Source organism: Dermochelys coriacea, chromosome 14, assembly GCF_009764565.3.
Source record: "Dermochelys coriacea isolate rDerCor1 chromosome 14, rDerCor1.pri.v4, whole genome shotgun sequence".
NCBI lineage: Eukaryota > Metazoa > Chordata > Testudines > Dermochelyidae > Dermochelys > Dermochelys coriacea.
Window position 1 is genome coordinate 31,392,872 of NC_050081.1, and position 22,990 is coordinate 31,415,861.

The 22,990-nt window shown below is 48.2% G+C and overlaps 1 protein-coding gene across 1 annotated transcript in view; it reads left to right on the forward strand.

Moving 5' to 3' along the window:
* The window catches only part of LOC119843039, a 338,482-nt gene that overhangs the window by 292,607 nt on the left and 22,885 nt on the right, over positions 1-22,990 (forward strand). The window contains exons 7-9 of the mRNA XM_043497479.1: positions 10,841-11,276; positions 11,924-12,015; positions 15,649-15,775. Of these exons, the coding sequence (XP_043353414.1) occupies positions 10,841-11,276; positions 11,924-12,015; positions 15,649-15,775 (655 nt within the window). The remainder of the gene's footprint in view (positions 1-10,840; positions 11,277-11,923; positions 12,016-15,648; positions 15,776-22,990) is intronic.

The following is a 22,990-nucleotide window of genomic DNA, read 5'->3' on the forward strand; positions in this document are numbered from 1 at the left end:
TCCCACAGAAACCATCTCTCATTGGTATAAACAGCTGGGATTTTTTTAAAGGCCCTTCAAGCTCCCTCGGTTCTGCCTCATCTCACCCAGGTTAGGATTGTGCCCAGCTGACGTGGTATCTTTATGGCAAATGTCACTCAACTGCTCCCTGCCACCCCAGGGAGACGCCCTATGAGGGTCCCCAGTGCTCACCCTGCACCTGCATAGCCATCCAGGGAGACACCCTGCCAGGGTCCCCAGGGCTCCCCCCACATCCAGACACCCTGCCAGGCCCTACCAGTGAGTGCAGCAACAAGAACCTTTGGGAACACCTCTACTCACACCAGGCACCAGAGCCTCCCCAGATGGTAGAGAGACCCCCGGGCATGGGGTGCACCCCTCCCTCATCAGACATTCCAGTTGGGACAGAGATCCCTCTGGATTTGACTCTGGGGACAGGGAGAGCCACTGCCTCACCAGCCACCATACCAGGGGCAGAGAGTGCCCTCCCCAGGCAGGAGGAGAGATTCCCTCTAGAGACCCCTCTCCAGACCAAAGCCCACCTCAGTTATTCCTTCAGTTCACGGAGCCACTTGACACATGAGAATTCCACAATAGTGGGACAGGTGCCTCACTGGTGTAAATCAGTGGTTGTGCCATTGGGGTCATTGGGCCAGAACCCCAGAGGGTGTTATGGAGAGAATCCAAAAGGGGGCATCTCTCGGAGCTGGCACAGGTCACAGCGTCAGCAGGAGAGTCTCACAGCACAGCCTGGCTAACACCTGTGACTTCCCTAGCTGGGTGCATGAGTGTCTTCAGCGTGGCTCAGTAGCTGGGCTATGACAGCCGCATTTCCTCTGAGCATAGGGGTGGGGGAGACATGTCCCACACACTGGCTAGTGGGTTACACAAGTGCTATCAGTGCCTGACTCTCTGAGCCCTCATGCAGGTGCCTAACACTCAGGGTTTCCTCCCAGAGTGACCCTCCACATGCTGGGGTTGAGTTCATTCTGTGACCTTTGCCCTCAACCTAGCTAATACAGGGAATGCATTAAAGTAAAACTAAGCTGAATCAACCAATGCCTGGGCATTGCATGACTCCCCCATTACAGTGGGGGAACACTAGATAACCTTTGGGTACAACTGGGCCAAATCCCTGTGGGTCCTGCAAAGAACACACCCAACCGGAGATTCCCCAGCCTACAGGGCTGCAGCTCCCCCAACCTCAGACTGTCCTGTCCCCACTTATAGGTTGCCCTCTCCCAGGCCTTCCTATTTTGGCCAGGGACCCTGGAGTCTCCCTCATGTCCCCAAAGGTGGGCTGCTGTCCTTAGTTCCACCCCTCCAAAGTCTGGTTGGCTGAGGACAAGGCACTCGGCTGTCCAGCCAAAACTCCAACCAGGCCTGAAGCTGTACAACCTCAGCCGCATGCTAACAAGATCCCTACCCGAAATGTGGTGCAGCAGGAATCCAGGCACAACCCTTCTCTCCTCCCTGAAACCTCCAGAGTGAATGAACCAGAGACAGAGTCCCAGAGAAACGTTCCCTCTGCTGTCATTCTGGGCTTTGGTCAGAATCCCTGGGGCCTTTTAATTTGGGGGCCCTCCTGGGACATTCACAATTCCCTACAGTCCCACATTCCCCAATAACACCCCCTCTCCAGAGACACAGTCCTCCCTCCTTGAGTTAACAGGGCACAATCCATTTATCGTGGTCTAATTAATAGAAGAAATCCCAAGGGAAATAGAGCCATGAGACAGGAATACCTGGGTCTCTGTAACTCAGGGCTCTGGGCTTCCACACTAGGTCCAGGCATCCAGACAGGGTCTCCCCAGATTGAGTGACTCACACTGCCTTGCTCCATGCTGGAGGGACACCCTTGCATATACAGCCCCCAGAACTGCTCTGGCCTTTACTGCTGCCCTATTACAGGGCAAACTGCAAGGTCACTCCCTCTCTCTCCCCACATGTGGTCTCTCTAATCCAGTGGCTCTCAGCCTTTCCAGACTACTGTCCCCCTTTCAGGGGTCAGATTTATCTTGCCTACTCCCAAGTTACATCTCACTTAAAAACAACTCGCTTACAAAAATCAGACCTAAAAATACAAAAGTGTTACAGCCACTATTACTAAAAAATTGCTGACCATATAATTATAAAATAAATCAACTGGAATATAAATATTGTACTTACTTCAGTGTATAGTCTATAGGGCAGTATAAACAAATCATTGTATGAAATTTTAGTTTGTACTGACTTTGCTAGTCCTTTTTATGTAGCCTGTTGTAAAACTAGGCAAATATCTAGAGGAGTTGATGTACCCCCGGAACACCCCTGCATACCCCCAGGGGTACAAATGCATTGGTTGAGAACCACTGCTCTAAGCAGCTCCTGCTGCCTAGGTTTCCTTTCCCATTCAGCATCTGAATGGCACATTGCTCTCCCCTCCCCAGCTCCAGCCTTGTTAATTTTGTACTCTCCCCACATCCCAACCTGACTGTTATTCCAACCTTTGGATGCTTTATGTCATTCCTCTGCCCCCGGCTGTTCCCAACTCCCATTGTCTTCTCCCAGCATGGAGCCTGGCTCATCTACAGTGCTCAGAGCCATTTCCCTGCAGGATTGGTCTGTTTCTAGCTGCTTTGGAGGATGACCTGGGGTGGTTACAGACACCCACACTGAGCCCTCTGGGCTGCTAATCTAAAATAGTTAAAAACCAGGTGGGAGGTTTTGTCTGGTGGCTGCAGTTGTTCACTCCCATCTAGCACAAGTCCAGGGCAGCGGCTGTCTGTGCTCCATAGTTCCATCTACAGAGCAACAGAGCTGGGGTCCGTGACAAAGAACAGGACAGCAGAGTGTTGAGGAACAGGGGTTATTCCCGAGTAGTGATGCAGTTACCAGCACAGGGAGCTAGAGTGTCACACGAACTAGGAGCAGGCACTAGATGGGAAGTGAACACCTGGGATGGAGTCTGGCCAATGTGTCTGAGAGCCCTGCAGCTGCTCTGTGTGTCAATGGGGAAATGTCACAGTTCTGCCTGGGAGTCACTGAATTCCTCACTGAGCTGGGGATGGGGCAGAGAGTGGGGACAGATGCTGGAGATGCTGCCAGGGAGAGAGAGATAGGCTGCTCCTCATCTGGAAATGTCCATGTTTCCAGCCTCCCAGGGCCAGTTGTTCCAGCTACCCGTGCAGCTCACACCCAGGCAGGGCTCCTGGATTCTGCCTCTGAGGCTGTTTATCCCCTGCACCAATTAAGCCCTCAGGAGAGGGGGACGGAAGAGACAGAGATTAAGCCCAGTGTCACAAAGAGCTGCAAGAGCAAAGATATGGAGGTGCTCAGATCCCCTTTTAAAGCCAGATGAACAGAGACATCAGCAAAAGGGCTGGATATGGGGACTGAGCAATTCCTGCTCCGGGGCAGTGCATAAGGGGGAACTGACCCAGTTTGAGGCACTTTGCCTACCCTCCCTAGAGCTCAAGAATAGAGGAGATTCCTGGAGATATGAATGATTCACAACATTTTATTAAGAATCTATTTGGAAAAACAAACTATTGAGGTGAAAATTTCAACAAAGAAAATAAGATAGACTTCTTCCAAAACTTGAATGTCCAGGAACATGTGACCCTCTCATACTGTGCACCATCCAGAAAAAGGGGGAAATCCACCCCCCAGGGCAGTTATTTCAGGACTAATCCAGTGTATGTCATGTGAGCTGTGCCCTTCCCCGAAAATAGGCACAAGAGAACTAAGCTAAAACCCCTTCCTTCAGCCCAGCACCCTCCCTCTCCCACACACCTAGAGTGAGCTAGGAAGGGATGGGAGAGTGTCAGAAAATAACAAAATACAGTAATTATAACAATAATGACACTTCCCCCTCCCCTGGCACCTTCGTCCTCCTGCTCCGCTGAACACAGGGATTAGTGACCCCTCCAACTCCCCTGGGAGGAACGGATGCAAAGCAAGGAGGGGAAGTGACTCGGGCAAGGTCATAGAAGGAGACAATAGTAAAATTGGTTATTGGGCACAGGAGCCCCGACTCATCTCTAGAGCTCTTGGAGCTGGGAACTGAACCCAGGAGGTCTCAGTTCCTATCCCTCCTGATCTCAGTCTTACAATATGTTGCCATCACAGGAACAGGGCAAGCCTGCCAAGGCCCCACCTCTTTGTGGTATCTCCCCCATGAATCCCCCAATATCAAACCCTCCCCCCGCACCAGCCTGCATCAGCAGAGATGCCCAATGCACTGTGCAATGTACTGTCACTTCAGATCCACGGCTCTTACGGAGCCCCCTTGCTGCGTCCCGGAATAACATCTCCTGCTCCCTGCCCAGAGGGGCCTTAGGAACTGCAGAGATGACCGAGACGCAAACAGCATCAAGGCATTTTTACGTCCCTAATCAGAAAGCATGTGTGGAACCCACAGGAATGTCTCTGCACTAATCTCATTGCCTGCTCCCCGCAGATCCTGAAATGACCCATCTTCCTAGCACCCGGCATTCCCTGCCCTGCACCAACCACCACCCACTGAAACCCAAACCATCAACCCACCAGCAGTCCCAACCCAAACCATCCTCAAAGGAAGCACATTCATATTTTGCTTCAGGAGGGCACAGACCCATTGCTGCATAGGGACAGCTCCCGCCATCTTCTACCCTGTATGGAGTTTTCTGATAATGTCCCATGTGGTTGCACTTGCTCAGGACCTCCCAGCTGAGGATTCTCCTCCTCGTTTGCACTCACCATCCCATCACCTGCTGGGACAGAGAGAGAATCCAGACAGGAGTTCTGTGCCAGGGAGAAAGAGAACCTCAGAAAGAGCACGAGCAAGAGCAAAAGCAAAGTGGGGAACAAATCCATATAACTGTTGGGATGACTGAAAAATCCAAAAATACACATAAATCTATACATATAAAATCAAAAGTAGTCTAAAGGGATCTAAAGTAGTAGGTACCACTCAAGAAAGATCTTGGAGTCATTGTGGATAGTTCTCTGAAAACGTCCACACAATGCACAGCAGCCATCAAAAAAGTGAACAGAATGCTGGGAATCGTTAAGAAGGGGATAGATAATAAGACAGCAAATATGATATTGCCTCTATAAATCCAGGGTACACCCACATCTTGAATACTGCATGCAGATGTGGTCGCCCCCTCTGAAAAAAGATATATTGGAATTGGAAAAGGTTCAGATAAGAGCAAGAAAAACGATTAAGGGTATGGAACAGCTTCCATAGGAGGAGAGATTAATGAGACTGGGGCTTTTCAGCTTGGAAAAGAGATGACTAAGGGGGGATATGACAGAGGTCTATAAAATCATGACGGGTGCGGAGAAAGTAAATAAGGAAGTGTTATTTACTCCTTCTCATAACACAAGAACCAGGGGTCCCCAAATGAAACTAATAGGCCGCAGGTTTAAAACAAACGAAAGGAAGTATTTCTTCACACACTCATCCTATGGACAACACACACTCATCCTATGGAACTCTTTGCCAGAGGATGTTGTGAAGGCCAAGACTATAACAGGGTTCAAAAAAGAACTTTGGTCTGACCCAGTATGACCGCTCTTATGTTCTTATGTTAAATCCTTTCCCAGAAGAGAGAGAAGAGGGAGACCAATTGTGCCTCCACATCCCATCTTGAGTGGGAGGGAGCTACTGCCAGGTTGGGTGGGAAGCCATGAATGATGTCTGCCATGAGAATATGATACTCCTTGGGGACGATCCTGACCTGGCTGAGATGAGGCAGAATTAGGAGAGATCCTGGGCCTTTGTGGGAATCCCAGCTGGGGTATTTCTGTGTCTCTTTAACCAACTCTTCACCTCTGTGGATGTTTCTCAGGATCTGGTGCTCTGGAGATCTGGGACCAATGGCTCTTTCTCCAGTTCCAGCCAGGATATCACGTCAGATCTCCAAACTGGCAAGCCTGCTGTGAGAAAAGCAAATAAGCAAAGGAAGGTTTTACAGTTATTCTGACACAGAGTCATTTGTGAATGCGCTGGCTGTAACTGTCTGAGGTACCGTGCATAAACCAAACAGATATGAAAATGTTCCTGGAGATCTTTGGAGAGGTCAGATGGTTTCTGTGAGACCTGCCCTTTCCCCTTCAGGAGGCTCAGGGATCTGCACACACTGGGGGATTTTATGACTGGCACAGCACAGGTGTGCAACCTCTTACCCCTTTGTACACCTGCGGAGACCAGAGTTCTTTCCAGGCATGGAGCCAGTCCTGCAAAGGGCAGGACACCCAAAATATCTGTATGTGGGTGTTTAAAACAGAGAGAGGAAGATACAACCCATCTCCTCCCTTTGAAGCTCTGGAGAGAGGGGAGAGGAATCCTTACCCACCAAGGTCACTTTCCCAAATTCTCCTGCATGACATCCCTGCGGAGCAGTGGAGGGCAGCCTGAGGCCCATGGTCCGCATGCGGCACATCAGGGTAATCCACTGGCAGGCCGCCTAAACATTTGTTTACATTTGCACAGTTCATCGTTCCCGGCGAATGCAAGCTGCAGGAAGCAACGGCCAGCACGTCCCTGCGGCCCGCATGCAGATAAGTGCTGGAATTCAAATCTCTGGAGCACAACAACACAGCACAAACAATGGCACAATCCCTCCTTACATCTCCTTATCACAGAAACACTGCAACTGAACCATTTCCTGTGGCCACTGCCAGTTCCAGCAAGCAGAGTTAAGTAAAAAATTAATTCAAAATTGACATCACAAGGACTAGCAGAAGGCGGGGGGGCGAGGGGGGCAGGACGGCAAAAACAGTAGCAAATTCTGATAGGAGAGACCATCCCCATCGATCACAATTTGCCATCCCCGGACCAGGGCATGGGGACAGGTGCTTTGGTAGCAAATTGTGACAAGACAGGAAAACCCTATATGTCAGTATTTGCTACCCATAGCAAATTATGAGAGAAGTATGCAACACTACAAGGCAGAAACTGGATTTTCTTCTCTCTGCTCCTCACCTTGATCACAGGAAAGTCAATCTGCCCAGGGATGCTGCTGGGAATGGAGCTGGACAGGGTTGGGAGCTGGGAACTTCCCTCCCTCCCTCCTTAGGGCTCCTGCTGCCCCTTCCAGTCTCTTTCCCTGTCTCCCTCTCTGGCCCATTCCTGGGAGCTGGAACCTTCCTGAGTCAGTGAGAGCAGCAGCTCTGGGCCTCGCAGACACACGTGGAGCAGAGATGGGAGGAGGAGAGGCTGTCTGTGCAAAGAGTCACTTTCCTGCCCAACCCCAGCATTTTCCCCCAGTTCCCTCACAATTACCTGGAATCCCTGGCTCAGAAGCCCCCGGGGCGCCCTATGATGCTGGTTCCAGCTACTGGAGAAAGGCACCACCCAGGCTGGGCACAGAAGGGGGTTTAATGAAGGTCCCTCCCTGGCCCGACGGACTCCACTGGGGCAGCAGGAGCTGCTCAGGTCTGGGCTCCCAGATCACAATGGAAGCAGCAGCAGCAGCAACAACCTCTAACTCAGGAAGCTCAACCCCTGGTATCCTGAGAAGACACAGAGCAGAAAATAGCCAACTCCTCTCCCTTAGCAATAAGCAGGGCCCCCTGGTGACAGCATAGAATGAGATACAGCCCTGACCCAAACCTAGCAAGCAATTTAACAGCTGTGCAGGTGTCTCTGTCAGCGGAGATTTTATATCAATATTCAAGAAATGACTAGGAAGTGCTGATTCCCCACATCCCTGTTAACGCAGCATCGCCTGGGGTCAATGGCTGCCCCGGGGGAACCAGCACTTTCTAGTTATTTGTTCAATATTGATATAAAATCTCCACTGATTTTCCCCTTTTCCCTTTCTAATTACCAAATCTGAGTACATAATCCTCTGGGATTTTCCCTTTTGCTTCTTAATGATTGAATTATCTCAAATTTTGATATTTTCTCTAATTATCGAGTCAGATCAAATCCACTCAGAATTTGGTCCCCACCTGCCCCCGTTTTAAATGACAGGAACAGCTGGGTCTGGAGAGCAAATGTTGCTGATTCCTTATCCCAGATGGAGGGAGCCGGGCAGGGGGAAGGAGTAAGGAGTGTTTCCAAGTGCCATAAAAACGTCCTTCCTCTAGGATAAATCTGCAGTTGCTAGTTATTTATTGACTCTTGATATAAAATCCCTCAGATTAACACCTTTCCCTCTCTAATTATCACATACTGATATAAAATTCATTCAGAATTTGCCAGTTTTTTTCTCAGATTGTTCAATATAGTCTTAATTTCCTTATATTATTATTAAATAATTATTTTAAAAATCCTTAGATTTTATTCCCATCTCCCACACCCATCCTTCAAATGGCGAAACTTCTGGGTGTGAAGGGAAAACAGCTGCATTGATTCCTTCACCCAAAGAGGGGAAGCCAGATGGAGGGATAAGTTCAAACCTCCCAATGATCCACTTTCCCCTCTAAACAATCCACCCCAGTCTATGCTAATTAAATCACTCCAGACTTGCTAAATGTTAATTCCCCTTCACCCCTGCCCTGAGGATTCCATCTGAGACATGGCCTTCACTTACCCCTCACTAAGCCCAGGAGATCAGTCATATGTGCCACCAGACCGCATGACAATCCCCACGCCAAAGTCACATGCTGTGCACTTCTGCGGTCACAACCTGCAAAACTCACTGCTGAAAGGAAGACAACTTTCTTCAAGTTCAGATGTCCCTCCTCTCATCATATCACAGAAACAGCTTTGCCAAGCCGTTCTAATCCCTCCATAGCTACACAGTGAAAGCAGTGGGAGCGCATGCAGATAAATACCAGAATTCGGATCTGTGGAGCACTGCACAGTTATGGCATGTTCTCTTAGATGTTCCTCCTGTCTACTTATTACAGCACTGTCCTTACTGAACGTTTCCCAGTGGCTTTTTCGAGCTCCGGGAGGCAGAGTTGACTTTGCATTGCATGTCTGGCAAGTAGTACATCCAAGTATTGCCACTGATATCAATGTCAGGTGTGTCTAGGTAGCAAATTCACAGATCTCTTTGCTTACTAAAAATTACAGTACAAAATTCAGTTTGGGAGGAACTAAATAATATGACAGAACAGTGTCATTTGTGAATATTTGGTGAAAGTAAATTCTACAACAAGTAGTGGTGTGTGAAAAAGCACTACTGGCTCATCTACAGAGGCATGTTATACTGGTGTAAGCTAAGGTGCGAGTTTAAGCAGATATTGTCATACCAGTATGAATCCCTATATGGACACTGCCAGTCTGGTATAGCAGTGGCTTTTTTTGGTTCAGCTGATGTTGCTTGGAAGGGGTTAACTAAACTGAAAAAAAAGCCACTATTATACCAGAATAGGCATTTCCACATGGAGGGTTTCCTGGTATTACTACACCCTTATAACTGGTAACAATTTCCAGTGTAGACAAGCCCAAAGGGGCTGGATAGTGAATCAAGTCTCCTCTGGCAGCTTAATACATCATTTCAGACAGAGTAGAGCTGCTGTAGCTGTGCATTGGGCTGCTCTGTGCCTTTAACAGCGCAGCCCTGGATAGGGGATGCGGAGATGAACCTTCCAGCAAGGACCACCAGCCCCTCTGCCATCCACACCCTCTTCTGGCAACCCCCGCACATGGATCACTCCCTCTGTGGTAACTTTTATCCCCTCTTACACTGTCTGGCTCTGCATCTCCCCAGTTCTGATCCCCAGCTCCCCCTCGGTGTTCCTGATTTTGCCCAAATGCCCCTCTTCTTACTTTTCCTCACCAGTTCCATCCTCCTCTGAACATACTGTGGCCCCTGCACAAGTTCTACCCATTCCTCTCATCTGATTTGCCCCCTCAAATCCTTTAGCCCAGTGGTTCTCAACCAGGAGTACTCAGAGGTCTTCCAAGGGTTATATCAACTCCTCTAGATATTTGCTTAGTTTTACAGCAGGCTACATACAAAGCACTAGCAAAGTCAGTACAAACTAAAATTTCATACAGACAATGACTTGTTTATACTGCTCTATATACCATGACTTCTCAAATTATGGGTCAGGACCCCAAAATGGGTTGTGACCCCTTTTTAATGGGGCCACCAGAGCTGGTGTTAGACTTGCTGAGACCCGGGGCTGAAGGGGAAGCTCAAGCCCTACCACCTGGGGCCAAAGCCCAAACCCCACCAGCCCAAGGCTGAAGTCAAAGCCAAAGGGCTTCAGCCCTGGGTGGCGGGGCTCAGGTTACAGGCCCCCCACCTGGGGCTGAAGCCCTTTGGCTTTGGCTCCTGCGCTCCTGCGCGGTGGGGCTTGGGTTCACACACACACACACACACCACATACACACACAAGCTGGTAGAGTTCAGATGGGCTCAAGCTGTGGTCCCCCCGGAGTCATGTAGTAGTTTGTTGTCAGAAGGCTGTCATGGTGCAATGAAGTTTGAGAACCCCCATATACATTGAAATGTAAGTACAATATTTATATTCCCATCGGTTTATTTTATAATTATAGGATAAAAATGAGAAAATCAGCACTTTTTCAGTAATACTGTGCTGTGACACTTTTGTATTTTTACATCTGATTTTGTGAGCAAGTAGTTTTTAAATGAGGTGAAACTTGGGGGTAGGCAAGACAAGTCAGACTCCTGAAAGGGGGACAGTAGTCTGGAAAGGCTGAGAGCCGCTGCTTTAGCCCCCTTTTATACCAGGGAGCAGGCTCTGATGGCAAGGGAGGGCAGAGGTTTCTTCAGCCCATGTTAGGGAGCATGTCTGGATAGTTCAGGCAGCTGGGTAACAGCAAAGTACCAAATCTCCAAAAGAAATAACCTGAAGCAAAACACTCGGTCCTTATTCTTCAGCCGAGGAGGGCGATTGGGGAGGTCTCAAGAGGGGATCTGCCCATTTCACACCCTGGTTCCCCCAGGCTCTGGCCTTGCCAACAGAGACTCTGGGCTTTAGTTACAGTGGGTCCCAGGGAGGGCTGCAGCCCGGGTTGTTATCCATGGGGCACAGGAAGCAGGGCTGGGAGCAGCCGCTGAGAGCTGGTGTATCCGGCGCTGGGGCGAGGGCAGGGGGAGAGTTCAAGGTTGGTAGGAGGCATCAGTGGTACTCTCAGAGGGCCAGAGACTGCACAGCGCCTGCATTTGAGTGGTCCGGGATCAAGGCGGCTGGAAGAAGCTGTCGCTGCCTCCATTGTGAGCCGGAGCCCGGGCTGAGCCGCTGCTGCTCCCCAGCGGGGTGCGGGGAGAGACCTGCATTAACCTCCCTTTGCATCCGTTCCTCCCAGGGGAGGACTTTCTGCGGGGGCTGGAACCAGCCCCGGGCTCTGGCGACACCAGCCCCGGAGCCGGAGCCTGCAGGTGAGCGGGAGAGACCCGGGGAAAGGGCTGGGGCCGGGCAGGAAAGTGACTCTGCACCAACCGACCCTCCTTGCTCCAGCTCTGCTCCTGGCCAGGGGTTTGCGAGTGCCCTCGGGGACAGTGTCAGGGGGGATCCCCGAAACCAGCTCCTTTGATTCCCCTCTTTTCTAAGGCCAGGTCCACACTAGGAAATTAGGTCAGTATAACTACCTCACTCGGGGTGTGAAAAATCCACACCCCAAGAAAAGTAACACCGTTAAACCGACCTAATCCCCAGTGTAGACAGTGCTAGATTGACAGGAGATGGACAGAGCTACTGCCTTCTGGGAGGTGGAGCACCTACCTCGACAGAGAAGCCTTCCTGTGGGCATCGGTAGCATCTTTACTGAAGATGCAACTGTGCTGCGGCAGCATTGTAAGCGTAGACCTGCCCTAAGGTTTGGTTCAGAGACTTTTAAAAATGTCTCAGTGGGTTTAGTCCTGGTGGGAGAGGCTGGGTCTGCGCTGCAATAAAGTGACCAAGTGTTTTTCCAGCCTGGCAGAATCGAGAATCTGGCTTCAGGTAAAGAGCCCTGGGGGAAACTGGGGTGTAAAATAGACTAAAACATTTTCTGATGCCTGCCCAATGGCCCTTCTTGCACTGACAGGCTGCAGAATGACATCCACATCTTGCTCCAGATCTTCCCATCCTCCCAAGGGACAGGGAAGAGACATGGCTGCTTCAGTGGTGCTGGCTCAAGTAAGTGATTAGCAGGGAGCTGCTGAGGAGGGTGGGTGGGGTTGGTCTGTACGTGGGGGAGGGACAGGAAATACAGGAGGAAAGCTGAATGGGGAATGAAAAACCTCTGTTGTGTCCTTTGCTCTTTACACAAGAACAATATGGAGAAGCCACAGGGGCACAGCTAGGTCCCAAATAACCGTGTTTAGTAACTATACACAGACATGCAAGGCCTAGCCACATATTTACAGTACTGCTTAGATTAGTCCTTGGCAGCTTCTAAACCATAGAACATAGTGAGGCACCAGACAGCTCACAAACTGCTTGAAGGGATGTAAAGTTGGATTGCTTGGTCCTTAAGGGCAGCTAATCATCAACAGGAGCCCTTCCCGGTTGTCCCTCTGCTTCCGTCTCAGTGTGTTTCAACCATCTGGGTTCTCAGCTACTAGCTAGTAGTGCCCCCACCTGACTATTGAAGGGAGCCAGGAACCCTACCCTACCTCTCTATGTAGTTTCAATGACCCGGTCCTTACCCCCAGGTCTAGCCTGATGCCTCCGTACATAGCTTCCATAATGGATGAACAAACAATCAATGTACATGTTATTTACAAGGGGAAATATACAGGAAGCCTATAAAGGGAAGGGAAAGATGGATTTGGAGTGAATACTTCAGTAACACCATACAACTCGCAAGTTATACAACCCCTAGGGTGGATTGCCCCGGATTGACGAGTCCAGTTTATTCCACACTATTGGGCTCCAAAAGGTGGAGGACCCCATGTAGCTTGACGAGATGTTGCAGGCCTGAAGCTGCTGGAGTGCAGTGGGGTGATGAGGGCGCCGATTCACCCAGGGGTCTAACCTCTCTGCAGCAGCAATAGGCGTTACTCAGAGTGGGAAAATTCTCCGCTGCGTAGGGAGGCTCCTCTGCATTTCCCAGGCCAGTTGCCGTCTGCCAGAGTTCGGCAAATCCCTTTGAGGGCAAAAGCGGCAACACACCAGGTCTGGGGAGACAGTCGGGCAGTGTCTGCACTTCGTCAGGTAGGGGGAGACAGTCGGGGCATCGCCTGTGCTCCCCTGTGGCGGGGGAGACAGTCAGAGCATCGCCCACGCTCCCCTCTGGCGGGAGGAGACAGTCGGGGCATCATCAGTGCTCCCCTAAGGCCAGGGGAGACAGTCGGGGCATCACCCGTGCTCCCCTCCAGTGTGGGGAGACAGTCAGAGCATTGCCCACAGTCCCCTGAGGCAGGGGGGATGAGACAGTTGGGGCATCACCCACACTCCCTTCAGGCTTGGGGAGACAGTCGGGGCATCGCCCACACTCTCTTCAGGCAGGGGTGGACAGTCGGGGGATTGCCCGTGCTCCCCACAGGCAGAGGGAAGACAGTCAGGGGATCGCCCATGCTCCCCGCAGGTAGGGTGGAGTCAGTCAAGGGATTGCCCATGCTCCCCTCAGGCAGGGGGTGACAGTCGGGGGATCCCCCACACTCCCCTCAGGTGCGGGGAGACAGTATGGGGATCTCCCATGCTCCCCTCAGGCATGGGGGAGACAGGGAAATGCGGGCGATCCCCTGACTCAGGAAGGGGGGAGACAGTCTGTCCTCCTCTTATCCCTGCTCTGATTGGCTTACCCAGCCTCCATCCTCTAGGGTTCACCCAATCGCAATGCTCAACACTCTTGGTGAGGTTAGCACACCGCAGTCCTCCCCATTTCTCATTGCCCAGCAACATGCTTGGCTCCCCTTTTCATCAGACCCATTAACCCGGATGACTCAGATGTTACCCAATTCCTGCACACTACGGATTCCTCCCTCTTTAATGTGAAAGAGTATGGGGGGGGGAGTCTCACCAATACATTACTGTCAAATTGACTATGATTAAGAATCCAGCATGCTACAAATTCAGTCTGAGTTGTTTTACAACTTCTCTCGGAAGACTATTGCACGGGCATCACAACAGCATCTGTTGCAGAATCTGTACTTTCTTGCCTAACTGTGTCAGCCACATCTTCCCGCTATGTGATGCTAGGGTCACTTAATGGAAACAAGGACACAAGTCTCAGTGGTGCTGACACAAGTCAACGTCTGTGGCTGTACTGTAGGATAGGTGTTTTCAATAGGCATAACTGGGGTAGGACATCCTGCTGAACTTGTGCTTAAAAGCTGATTTAGGCAGACATTCAGTGAAAGACATCAGCTTTCTTGTGCATAAATTCAGCTAATTTGTTTTGTATCAGAATCAATAATAATAATAATAAACATGAAGGACTTTTATGCTCTGCCAGTCCAGTTGAATCCATGTGATTCTCTATTATTTATTACTGGATCCTTTCACTTCACAACATACAGGTTCAGCCTATGCACTTTATTTATATTACCTTCACTTTAATAAGACCGCAGGGAGAGAGGATGTCCATTGTATGTTTTTAGTAGCATTGAGATTTTCCACAACTTCACCTCTGAAAGTAGCCTCTGATAATCCAGCTATGAAATAAGACAGAGCACACCCTGTATCAAGCTTCATTTTAAGTGTAACTTCTGCATTGTAAAGAATGCCAAACAACATTTTGTTTTCTTCTAAATTTGACAGTTCTAGAGATGCTATAACTGTCCCAGGGCTTGTCATGATTGCAAAACCCTTAACTTGAGAGCAGCTCAGCTGCCTGCAGAATAAAGAATCATGGGATGTGCCCCTAAAAGTCTTAGCAACACACGAATGAGAGCAGCATTGGTGTGGACAGTGGACACAGTAACTCACGTGTTATTTCACTGTGTGGCCTCTTCAGCTCAAGCTAGGCGAATTTATGAGGAGTAGCTCATAAACTGGAGTTAACTCTGCAGAGAAGACATATTCTCACTGGGCTCCATGTTGTCTCTCGATATCTGTGGGACAGTCCTCTACTGAGCTATTGTACAAGCCCATTTTCCCCAAGTACCAGGCACTTTTAACCCTTCCTTCTTCCACCCTGATTTAATAAACAGTCCAACTGGCTGCAGGTAGCAATTTCTTTGTACATTCACTTTCAGGGGGCCTCTGCAGTCACTGTCTATTCCACTGTATTCCTGGATTTGGACCATGTCCTCGGTGCAAATTGTTGTGTCTTTTTACTGTGTAATGTGCCAAAGAACTCGATGAAACCACACAGGCATAGTTGGGTTCCAAATAATCACATTTAGTAAATTTACACAGACACCCAAGGCCTAGCTACATACCCACTGCTGCTCTGACTGGCTCTGGAGGCTTCTAAAACCTAGAACATAGTGAGTTCCACTAAAGAGCTCATACACTATTTAAAGAAATACCAACCTAACCTTATATTCTACATCTTCTTTAAGGTAGGGCCTGAATTTAAGATGTAGAACAAGGGAAACTGTGTGAGTCCTGTGCTAGGAATTAAGAGATCACCCAAAATCCCAACTAAATATTGTGAGACTCATGATAAAATCAGTGGAGTTGGCAGCTCTTGGCATCATGGTTTCACCACAAAAATAGTGTGCTTTTAACAACAGCTTTGAGAAATTTCCCCTTCCCTAGGGAATATTTCCTGCTCTCTGTGGGGTGGGGGTGAGGGATTTTGCAGCCCTGCCTGTGACTGAGCTGGTGGGATTGTGGCTGGGGCAGCAGGTTCTGAGAGGGGGACTCTGGCTGTTTCAGGAGCTGGTGACCTTTGAGGAGGTGGCTGTGTATTTTACTGAAGAGCAATGGGCTCTGCTGGACCCCCATCAGAGAGCCTTCTACAGGGACATCATGCAGCAGAACTATGAGAATGTGATCTCGCTGGGTAAGGATTCCTGTCCCCTCAGGTATTAGAAGGGGTGAGGGTCTCTGAAGCATCCGGGTCGGCTTCTGCTCACGTACTTCCCTGGTCCCTTACATTTCAGGAAGATCAGCCCCAGAAACCATGTGAGAGAGACTGTTCCATCCTGATACCCCTCCCAGGGGAGAGGAGATTCAGAGACATCGTGGAAAAACTCATCCCCAGAACTTCCAAGGGAGAGAATGGGCTATAGGTAGCACGCTGAGTTTCTAAACACAGGCTCACACCCAGAGAGATATCTCCTCTGCATCCTTTCCCAGGACTATCTCCATGGCTGGAAAGGGCTATGGTCTCAGCAGGGTTAGGAAGGAGTAAGAGGTTGCACAATTGTGTTGTGCCAGTCGTAAAATCCCTCAGTGTGTGAAGATGGCTGAATCTCCTGCAGGAGGTGCTGTACGCCTCCCAAGAACGATCTGACTTCCCTAAAGGGTCTTCAGGAACATTTGTTTGGTTTATGCAGCTCTGGTTGATGAAGGCAGCAGTGTTGATATAGATACTTGGATTTCTTCAGGGCATTTCACTTGGTACCACATGACATTTTGATTTTAAAAGCTTTTGTTATATGGAATGAACAAGACCACACAGTAGATGGATTCACAACTGGCTCACTTACGGATCTCAAAATTTTTTTGTTAATGGGGGAAGTCAATGAGCAGGGCTGTTTCTAGTGGGTGCCCTAGGGAGCAGTTCTTGGTCCAACACTACTTAATATTTTTATCAACTGTTTTCATGATGATGTAAAATCTTTGCTTGTAAGGTTTGTGCATGACACAAAGATTAGTGGGGTATCAATAATGAGGACAGGTTATTGTTACCAAGTGATCTGAATATCCTGCTTAAATGGTCATAATCCAATAAAAGGTGTTTTAGTACCTGCACAGCCAAATACAAGGTAATACATCTGAGACTACAAGAATTCAGATTATACCTACAGCATGGAAGATTCTGGGCTTGGCTACACAATGGAGGCTAGAGCAGCATAGCTACTGCGCTGTATCTGTGCTGGCATAACCCCATAGACATAGCCTACAGCAATGGAAGGGGGTTTTCGGTCACTGTAGGAACACAGCCTCCCTGAGTGACAGTAGCTATCTTGATGAAGCATTCTTCTCTCCTGGCTGTGTCTTTACCAAGGGTAAGGTTGGCACAGCTACGGCAGTGTAGCTGAGCGCTGTAGCTATGTCAGCTTAAATTGTAAGTGTAGACCAGGCTCTGTCTTAGAAATGACTTATTTAAGAGAAGGTCATTAGAGTCACTGAGTTTTAAGGCCAGAAGGGACCACCAGGTTATCTAATCTGACCACCTGTATATCAGAGGCCACCAACACCCCTCAGCACCTGCACACAACCGCACAACCAAAATTAGACCGAAGTATTACAGATCTCAGGAGACTAGACCATTATGTGCCACAGGCAGAGAATAAGAGGAACTAAGATGCACAGAGTCAGAGGCCCCAACAATGGCTGGGAATGATTAAGTGAGATACACCCACAGAATCCTAGCAAGTGACCTGCACTCACGTGCTGCAGAGGACAACAAGATGAACAAACCCCCAAAGTCACTGCCAATCTGACCTGGGGAAATTCCTTTCCAACCTCATGTACAGTGATTAGTTAGACACTAATGATGTGAGCAAGAAACAGCCAGCCAAGTACCTGAGAGAGAGAATCCTCAGTGTGACCTAAGACCACTGGCACACCCCGCCCAATGCCCCCTTTCTAGCCATGATCATCCCTGATGCTTCAGAGGAAGGAAATACAAAAAAAACCCTCCCAGAATACATTGGGGGCGATCCTTTTCTAATCCCTGCTGGTAGCTGACTGAAACCATGAAGCATAAGCTCTAGGACTATAAAATGTAAACCAGAAGTGAACCCAAGGGTTGTTGAGCCCTGCCTCCCACCATCACAAGCAACCCAACAAGACAATGACATGGGTGCTGACTCCATGGTTGCTCCAGTGCTGGAGCATCCATTGAAAAAAATTAGCAGGTGCTTAGCACCCACCGGCAGCCAAGCTTCCCCCAGCACCTCTCGCCCGCCGGCAGCCCTGCTGATCAACTCCTTCGCCTCTCTCCCAGCGCTTCGCACCCATCGCAATCAGCTGTTCCATGGAGTGCAGGAGGCACTGGGAGGGAGGGGGAGAAGTGGGGATCGGGCACGCTCGGGGGAGGGGGCAGAAAGAGGCAGGGCAGGGTAGGAGAGGTGGCAGGAAGAGGTGGGGCATGGGTAGAGGCTTGGAGGAAGGGGTGGAGTGGGGGTGGGGTCTGGGGCAGAGGGAGGGTTGAACACCCCCCATATAGAGAGGAAGTCGGTGCCTATGGACAATCACACTCATAAATTTGACCAGCTCTCAAAACTAAGTTGGAAATCAGATTAGTCTGGCATGATCGACCTTTGGTAAACCTATGTTGCATTACCTCCTCTTTACCATTTACCTCCATGTATTTCATTATTCTTTCCTTCTCAATTTGCTCTAGAGCCTTGTATACTACGAGGTCAGATTATCAGGTCTGTAATTGCATAGATTTTTCCCCTTTCTTAAATATAGGTACAGTGTTAGCTATTCTCCAGTCATATGGTACTTCCCCCGGATAGATAGATCTATTAAAAATCCTTGCTACCAGACCAGCAATTTCATGTGCCAGTTCGTTCAGTATCCTGGGATGGATATTATCGTGTCTGCCTGAGTTGAGCACATTAAGTTTTTTTAAGATTTTCTTCCACCTCAGATGTGGTTATTTTCTTTTCTAGACACTCATTTTCATCATCCTGATTGAAAACCAAGGCAAAGTATTCATTTAGTTTTTGGGTCATACAGTAGATTGCTTTTAATCCCATTCCTGTCCACAGTGCATAGTGACCCAACCTCAGCCTTCCTTACTCTCTTTTTATTTATATAGCTAAAAAATCTCTTATTATTTATTTTAATTTCCTTGGGAAGAGCTAATTCAGCTTGACTTTTAGCAATTCTCTCCTTATTCCTACATTTTCTAACCTCCACGATATAGTTTTCTTTGCTGATCATTCCCTTTTTCCATTCCCTGCAGGATCTCTGCTTACTCCTAATTATCCTTTTGAGATGGTTATTCATCCAGTGCATCTGGAGCCTTTCCCTACATGTTTTTTCTCCTTGCTTGGGATGCAAATTTCAGATAGTTTTTGTATGGTTGATTTGAAGAAATTTCAAGCCTCCTCCACATTTAAGTCCTTGAGCTCTTCAGTCCAGTTGACTTCTTTAACTAATTCCCTTAATTTCCCAAATCTGACCTTCTGAAATAAAAAATCATACTTGATGATTTGGGTTTCATTATCCTTCCATTTAATTTAAACTGAATCAACCTGTGACTAGAGCCAAGGTTATTTCCTATGACCACCTCTTCTATGCTGTCCTCACTATTTACTAAAAACAAGTCTAAAATTGCATCAAGTCTGTTGGTTTGGTGACAGTTTGAGGAAGAAACTGTCGACATTGTAGATAATCATGCAGCGCTGTGGGAAAAATAACTCAGGTGATCCTTGGGTATATAAAAAGGGAGTATCAGGCAGAAGCAAGGAAGAGATCTTGCCTGTATACACAGCATTGGTGAGACCACTGCTGGAATGCTGCCTCCAGTTCTGGTGTCCACACTTCAAGAAGGATGTGGGAACATTGAAGAGAGTTCAAATGAGGGACACAACAATGACCTTGGGGCTGGAAGACAGGCCTTTCCATGGGAGGAGCTCAACTTATCCATCTTATTGAAGAGAAGGTTGAGAGGGGACTTGATCAGTGTGTTTAGGTACTCACACATGGAAAATAGATTTGGTAATGGAGGGGGAGGGGGGCTTTTCAGCCTTGCTCAGGAAGGAATAACTTGACGCAGTGGTTGGAAACTGAAGTTACACAAATTCTTCCTTGAAATAAGATGCAGTTTCCCAGCAGTGAGGATAATTAAACATTGGAACCATCTTACCAAGGGAATGTAGGGGACTCATCATTGCTTTGAGTCTTTAGCGTGAAATTAGTTCTCTCTTAAAAAAATATGCTTTAATCCAGTTTCTGGGGGATGTTTTGTGGCCTGGACAGGGGCAGGGTAGATGGTTGTGGTGGAACTCAGTGTCCCACCCCTCCACTCCCCGCAACCTCCATGCCTCCCTCACCTGAGCTCCCAACCTCTCTTCCCTCCCCAATCATCCACCCCATTTATACCCCTCTTCCCTTATTCCCCCACTCCTCTGCCTCCTAATACCTCTCCCCTCCCAGGAGGAATTCACATGTCTATTTTCCCCCCAAAGATTTTGATTACATTCCCACCAAAATAAAATTGTCACCCATGATTACACAAATTATAGCAACCTCTGGCCACTCAGTTCAAAACTCCTTTTGTCTTAGATGGGGGCTTGTGATTAACTTATCCTTAGTTATCCTAATTGAAGGGTGAGTTTACAGCCATCAGTCTCAGCGAGGTCTGTGATTTATCCAGTCTCTAGTACCTCTCAGTTCAACAGTACAAGGCAGCAGAAGGATATTTTTGAGGGGACCTGTAACTTGTGAACCCCGCAAAAGACCCCATATTTGGATCACTAATGCTATCCAACACCCTGAGGAGGGACACAAAATGCAAAGTGATCTGAGTAACCAGTCAGATTTTAGAGCACTTACAAGAGTTAAGCTTTAAAGCCTATAAAATGACAGGAATGGAAACCTGCTAACTGTTTTTCTATATTGGTGCATGTGTACTGTAAAAAATGTACATTTTCTTAAATCCCATTCTCAGTCTACATCCCCCAAAAAATTAGGGGTGCCATGCACTATTTTGGGTAAAACTGTTGAGATTTGAAAAAAACAAACAAACTAGAAACTCTTTTTATAAATGGCTATTTTTCTCAGGTCTTATATCTCTGGCACTTCTTGTTCAAATTACCCCAAGTTTGGGTCATTAACTGTACCCTACACCTGTCTGACAAAGCATGTTGATTTTAGAGGACTTAGAAAGGTCAACCTTTCAACAGAAGTCACGATGCAACCTTAATTATAGTGGCACTGCCATGCCAGTACAATTTCCTGGTTTTTCAGAAGTTTCTGTTTAAAATACAATATTAACTCTGTATGTCCTAGTTTTTTGGAGTATTGGACGTTTTGAATTTATTAAGGTTTTTTTTTTTGTTTTGTCACTGAATAATTTTTATAATCAATTTTTGTGGCTTCAGTTAGTCATTTACAGCGGTCAGGAAAGAATATTTTTCCCCAATGTACAAATGGCTAGTTCTGTTCTAGGATGGGGTCTTTGTTTGTATGTTTTCTTCCTCTGAAGCATAAGAGATTGGCCACAGTTGAAGACAGGACACCAGATGGGGTGGACCAGTACTTCGAGGTGGAACAGAGAACCCTCTTTCTAGATTCCTGGCTGCTGTGTCTTACTCACATGCTCAGGGTCAAACTGATCACCTGATTTGAGGTTAGGAATGAATTTTCCTGCAGCTCCGATTGGCTGGAACCTTGGCGGGGGAGGGAGTTAGCTTTCCTGAGTCTGCAGCATTAGGCCTGGCTCACCTGCTGGGATCATCTGAACATCTCTTACCAAATCAATTCCCTGCCATTGCAGGAGCCTCAGACATTAGTAGCATCTTGGTCTGTCCTGTTCTCTCCCTGTGCCACACAGTTTACTCTCCTGGGACTGAAATCTTTTTCAACAAAAGTCTCTGGGCTTAATATAGGGAGTACCTGGGTGAAAATGAAAGGCCTCTGATACACAGGAGGTCAGACTAGATGATCTATTGGTCTCTCCTGGACTTCAGGAAAGCAGACTTTGACTCCCTCAGGGAACAGATGGCCAGGATCCCCTGGGGACTAACATGAAAGGGAAGGGAGTCCAGGAGAGCTGGCTGTATTTCAAGGAATCCCTGTTGAGGTTACAGGGACAAACCATCCCGATGAGTCGAAAGAATAGTAAATATGGCAGGCGACCAGCTTGGCTTAATGGTGAAATCCTAGCGGATCTTAAACATAAAAAAGAAGCTTACAAGAAGTGGAAGGTTGGACATATGACCAGGGAAGAGTATAAAAATATTGCTCGGGCATGTAGGAAAGATATCAGGAGGGCCAAATCGCACCTGGAGCTGCAGCTAGCAAGAGATGTCAAGAGTAACAAGAAGGGTTTCTTCAGGTAAGTTGGCAACAAGAAGAAAGCCAAGGAAAGTGTGGGCCCCTTACTGAATGAGGGAGGCAAGCTAGTGACAGAGGATGTGGAAAAAGCTAATGTACTCAATGATTTTTTTGCCTCTGTTTTCACTAACAAGGTCAGCTCCCAGACTGCTGTGCTGGGCAACACAAAATGGGGAAGAGATGGCCAGCCCTCTGTAGAGATAGAGGTGGTTAGGGACTATTTAGAAAAGCTGGACGTGCACAAGTCCATGGGGCCAGACGAATTGCATCCGAGAGTGCTGAAGGAATTGGCGGCTGTGATTGCAGAGCCCTTGGCCATTATCTTTGAAAACTCGTGGCGAACGGGGGAAGTCCCGGATGACTGGAAAAAGGCTAATGTAGTGCCCATCTTTAAAAAAGGGAAGAAGGAGGATCCTGGGAACTACAGGCCGGTCAGCCTCACCTCAGTCCCTGGAAAAATCATGGAGCAGGTCCTCAAAGAATCAATCCTGAAGCACTTAGAGGAGAGGAAAGTGATCAGGAACAGTCAGCATGGATTCACCAAGGGAAGGTCATGCCTGACTAATCTAATCGCCTTTTATGATGAGATTACTGGTTCTGTGGATGAAGGGAAAGCAGTGGATGTATTGTTTCTTGACTTTAGCAAAGCTTTTGACACGGTCTCCCACAGCATTCTTGTCAGCAAGTTAAGGAAGTATGGGCTGGATGAATGCACTATAAGGTGGGTAGAAAGCTGGCTAGATTGTCGGGCTCAACGGGTAGTGATCAATGGCTCCATGTCTAGTTGGCAGCCGGTGTCAAGTGGAGTGCCCCAGGGGTCGGTCCTGGGGCCCGTTTTGTTCAATATCTTCATAAATGATCTGGAGGATGGAGTGGATTGCACTCTCAGCAAATTTGCGGATGATACTAAACTGGGAGGAGTGGTAGATACGCTGGAGGGGAGGGATAGGATACAGAAGGACCTAGACAAATTGGAGGATTGGGCCAAAAGAAATCTAATGAGGTTCAATAAGGATAAGTGCAGGGTCCTGCA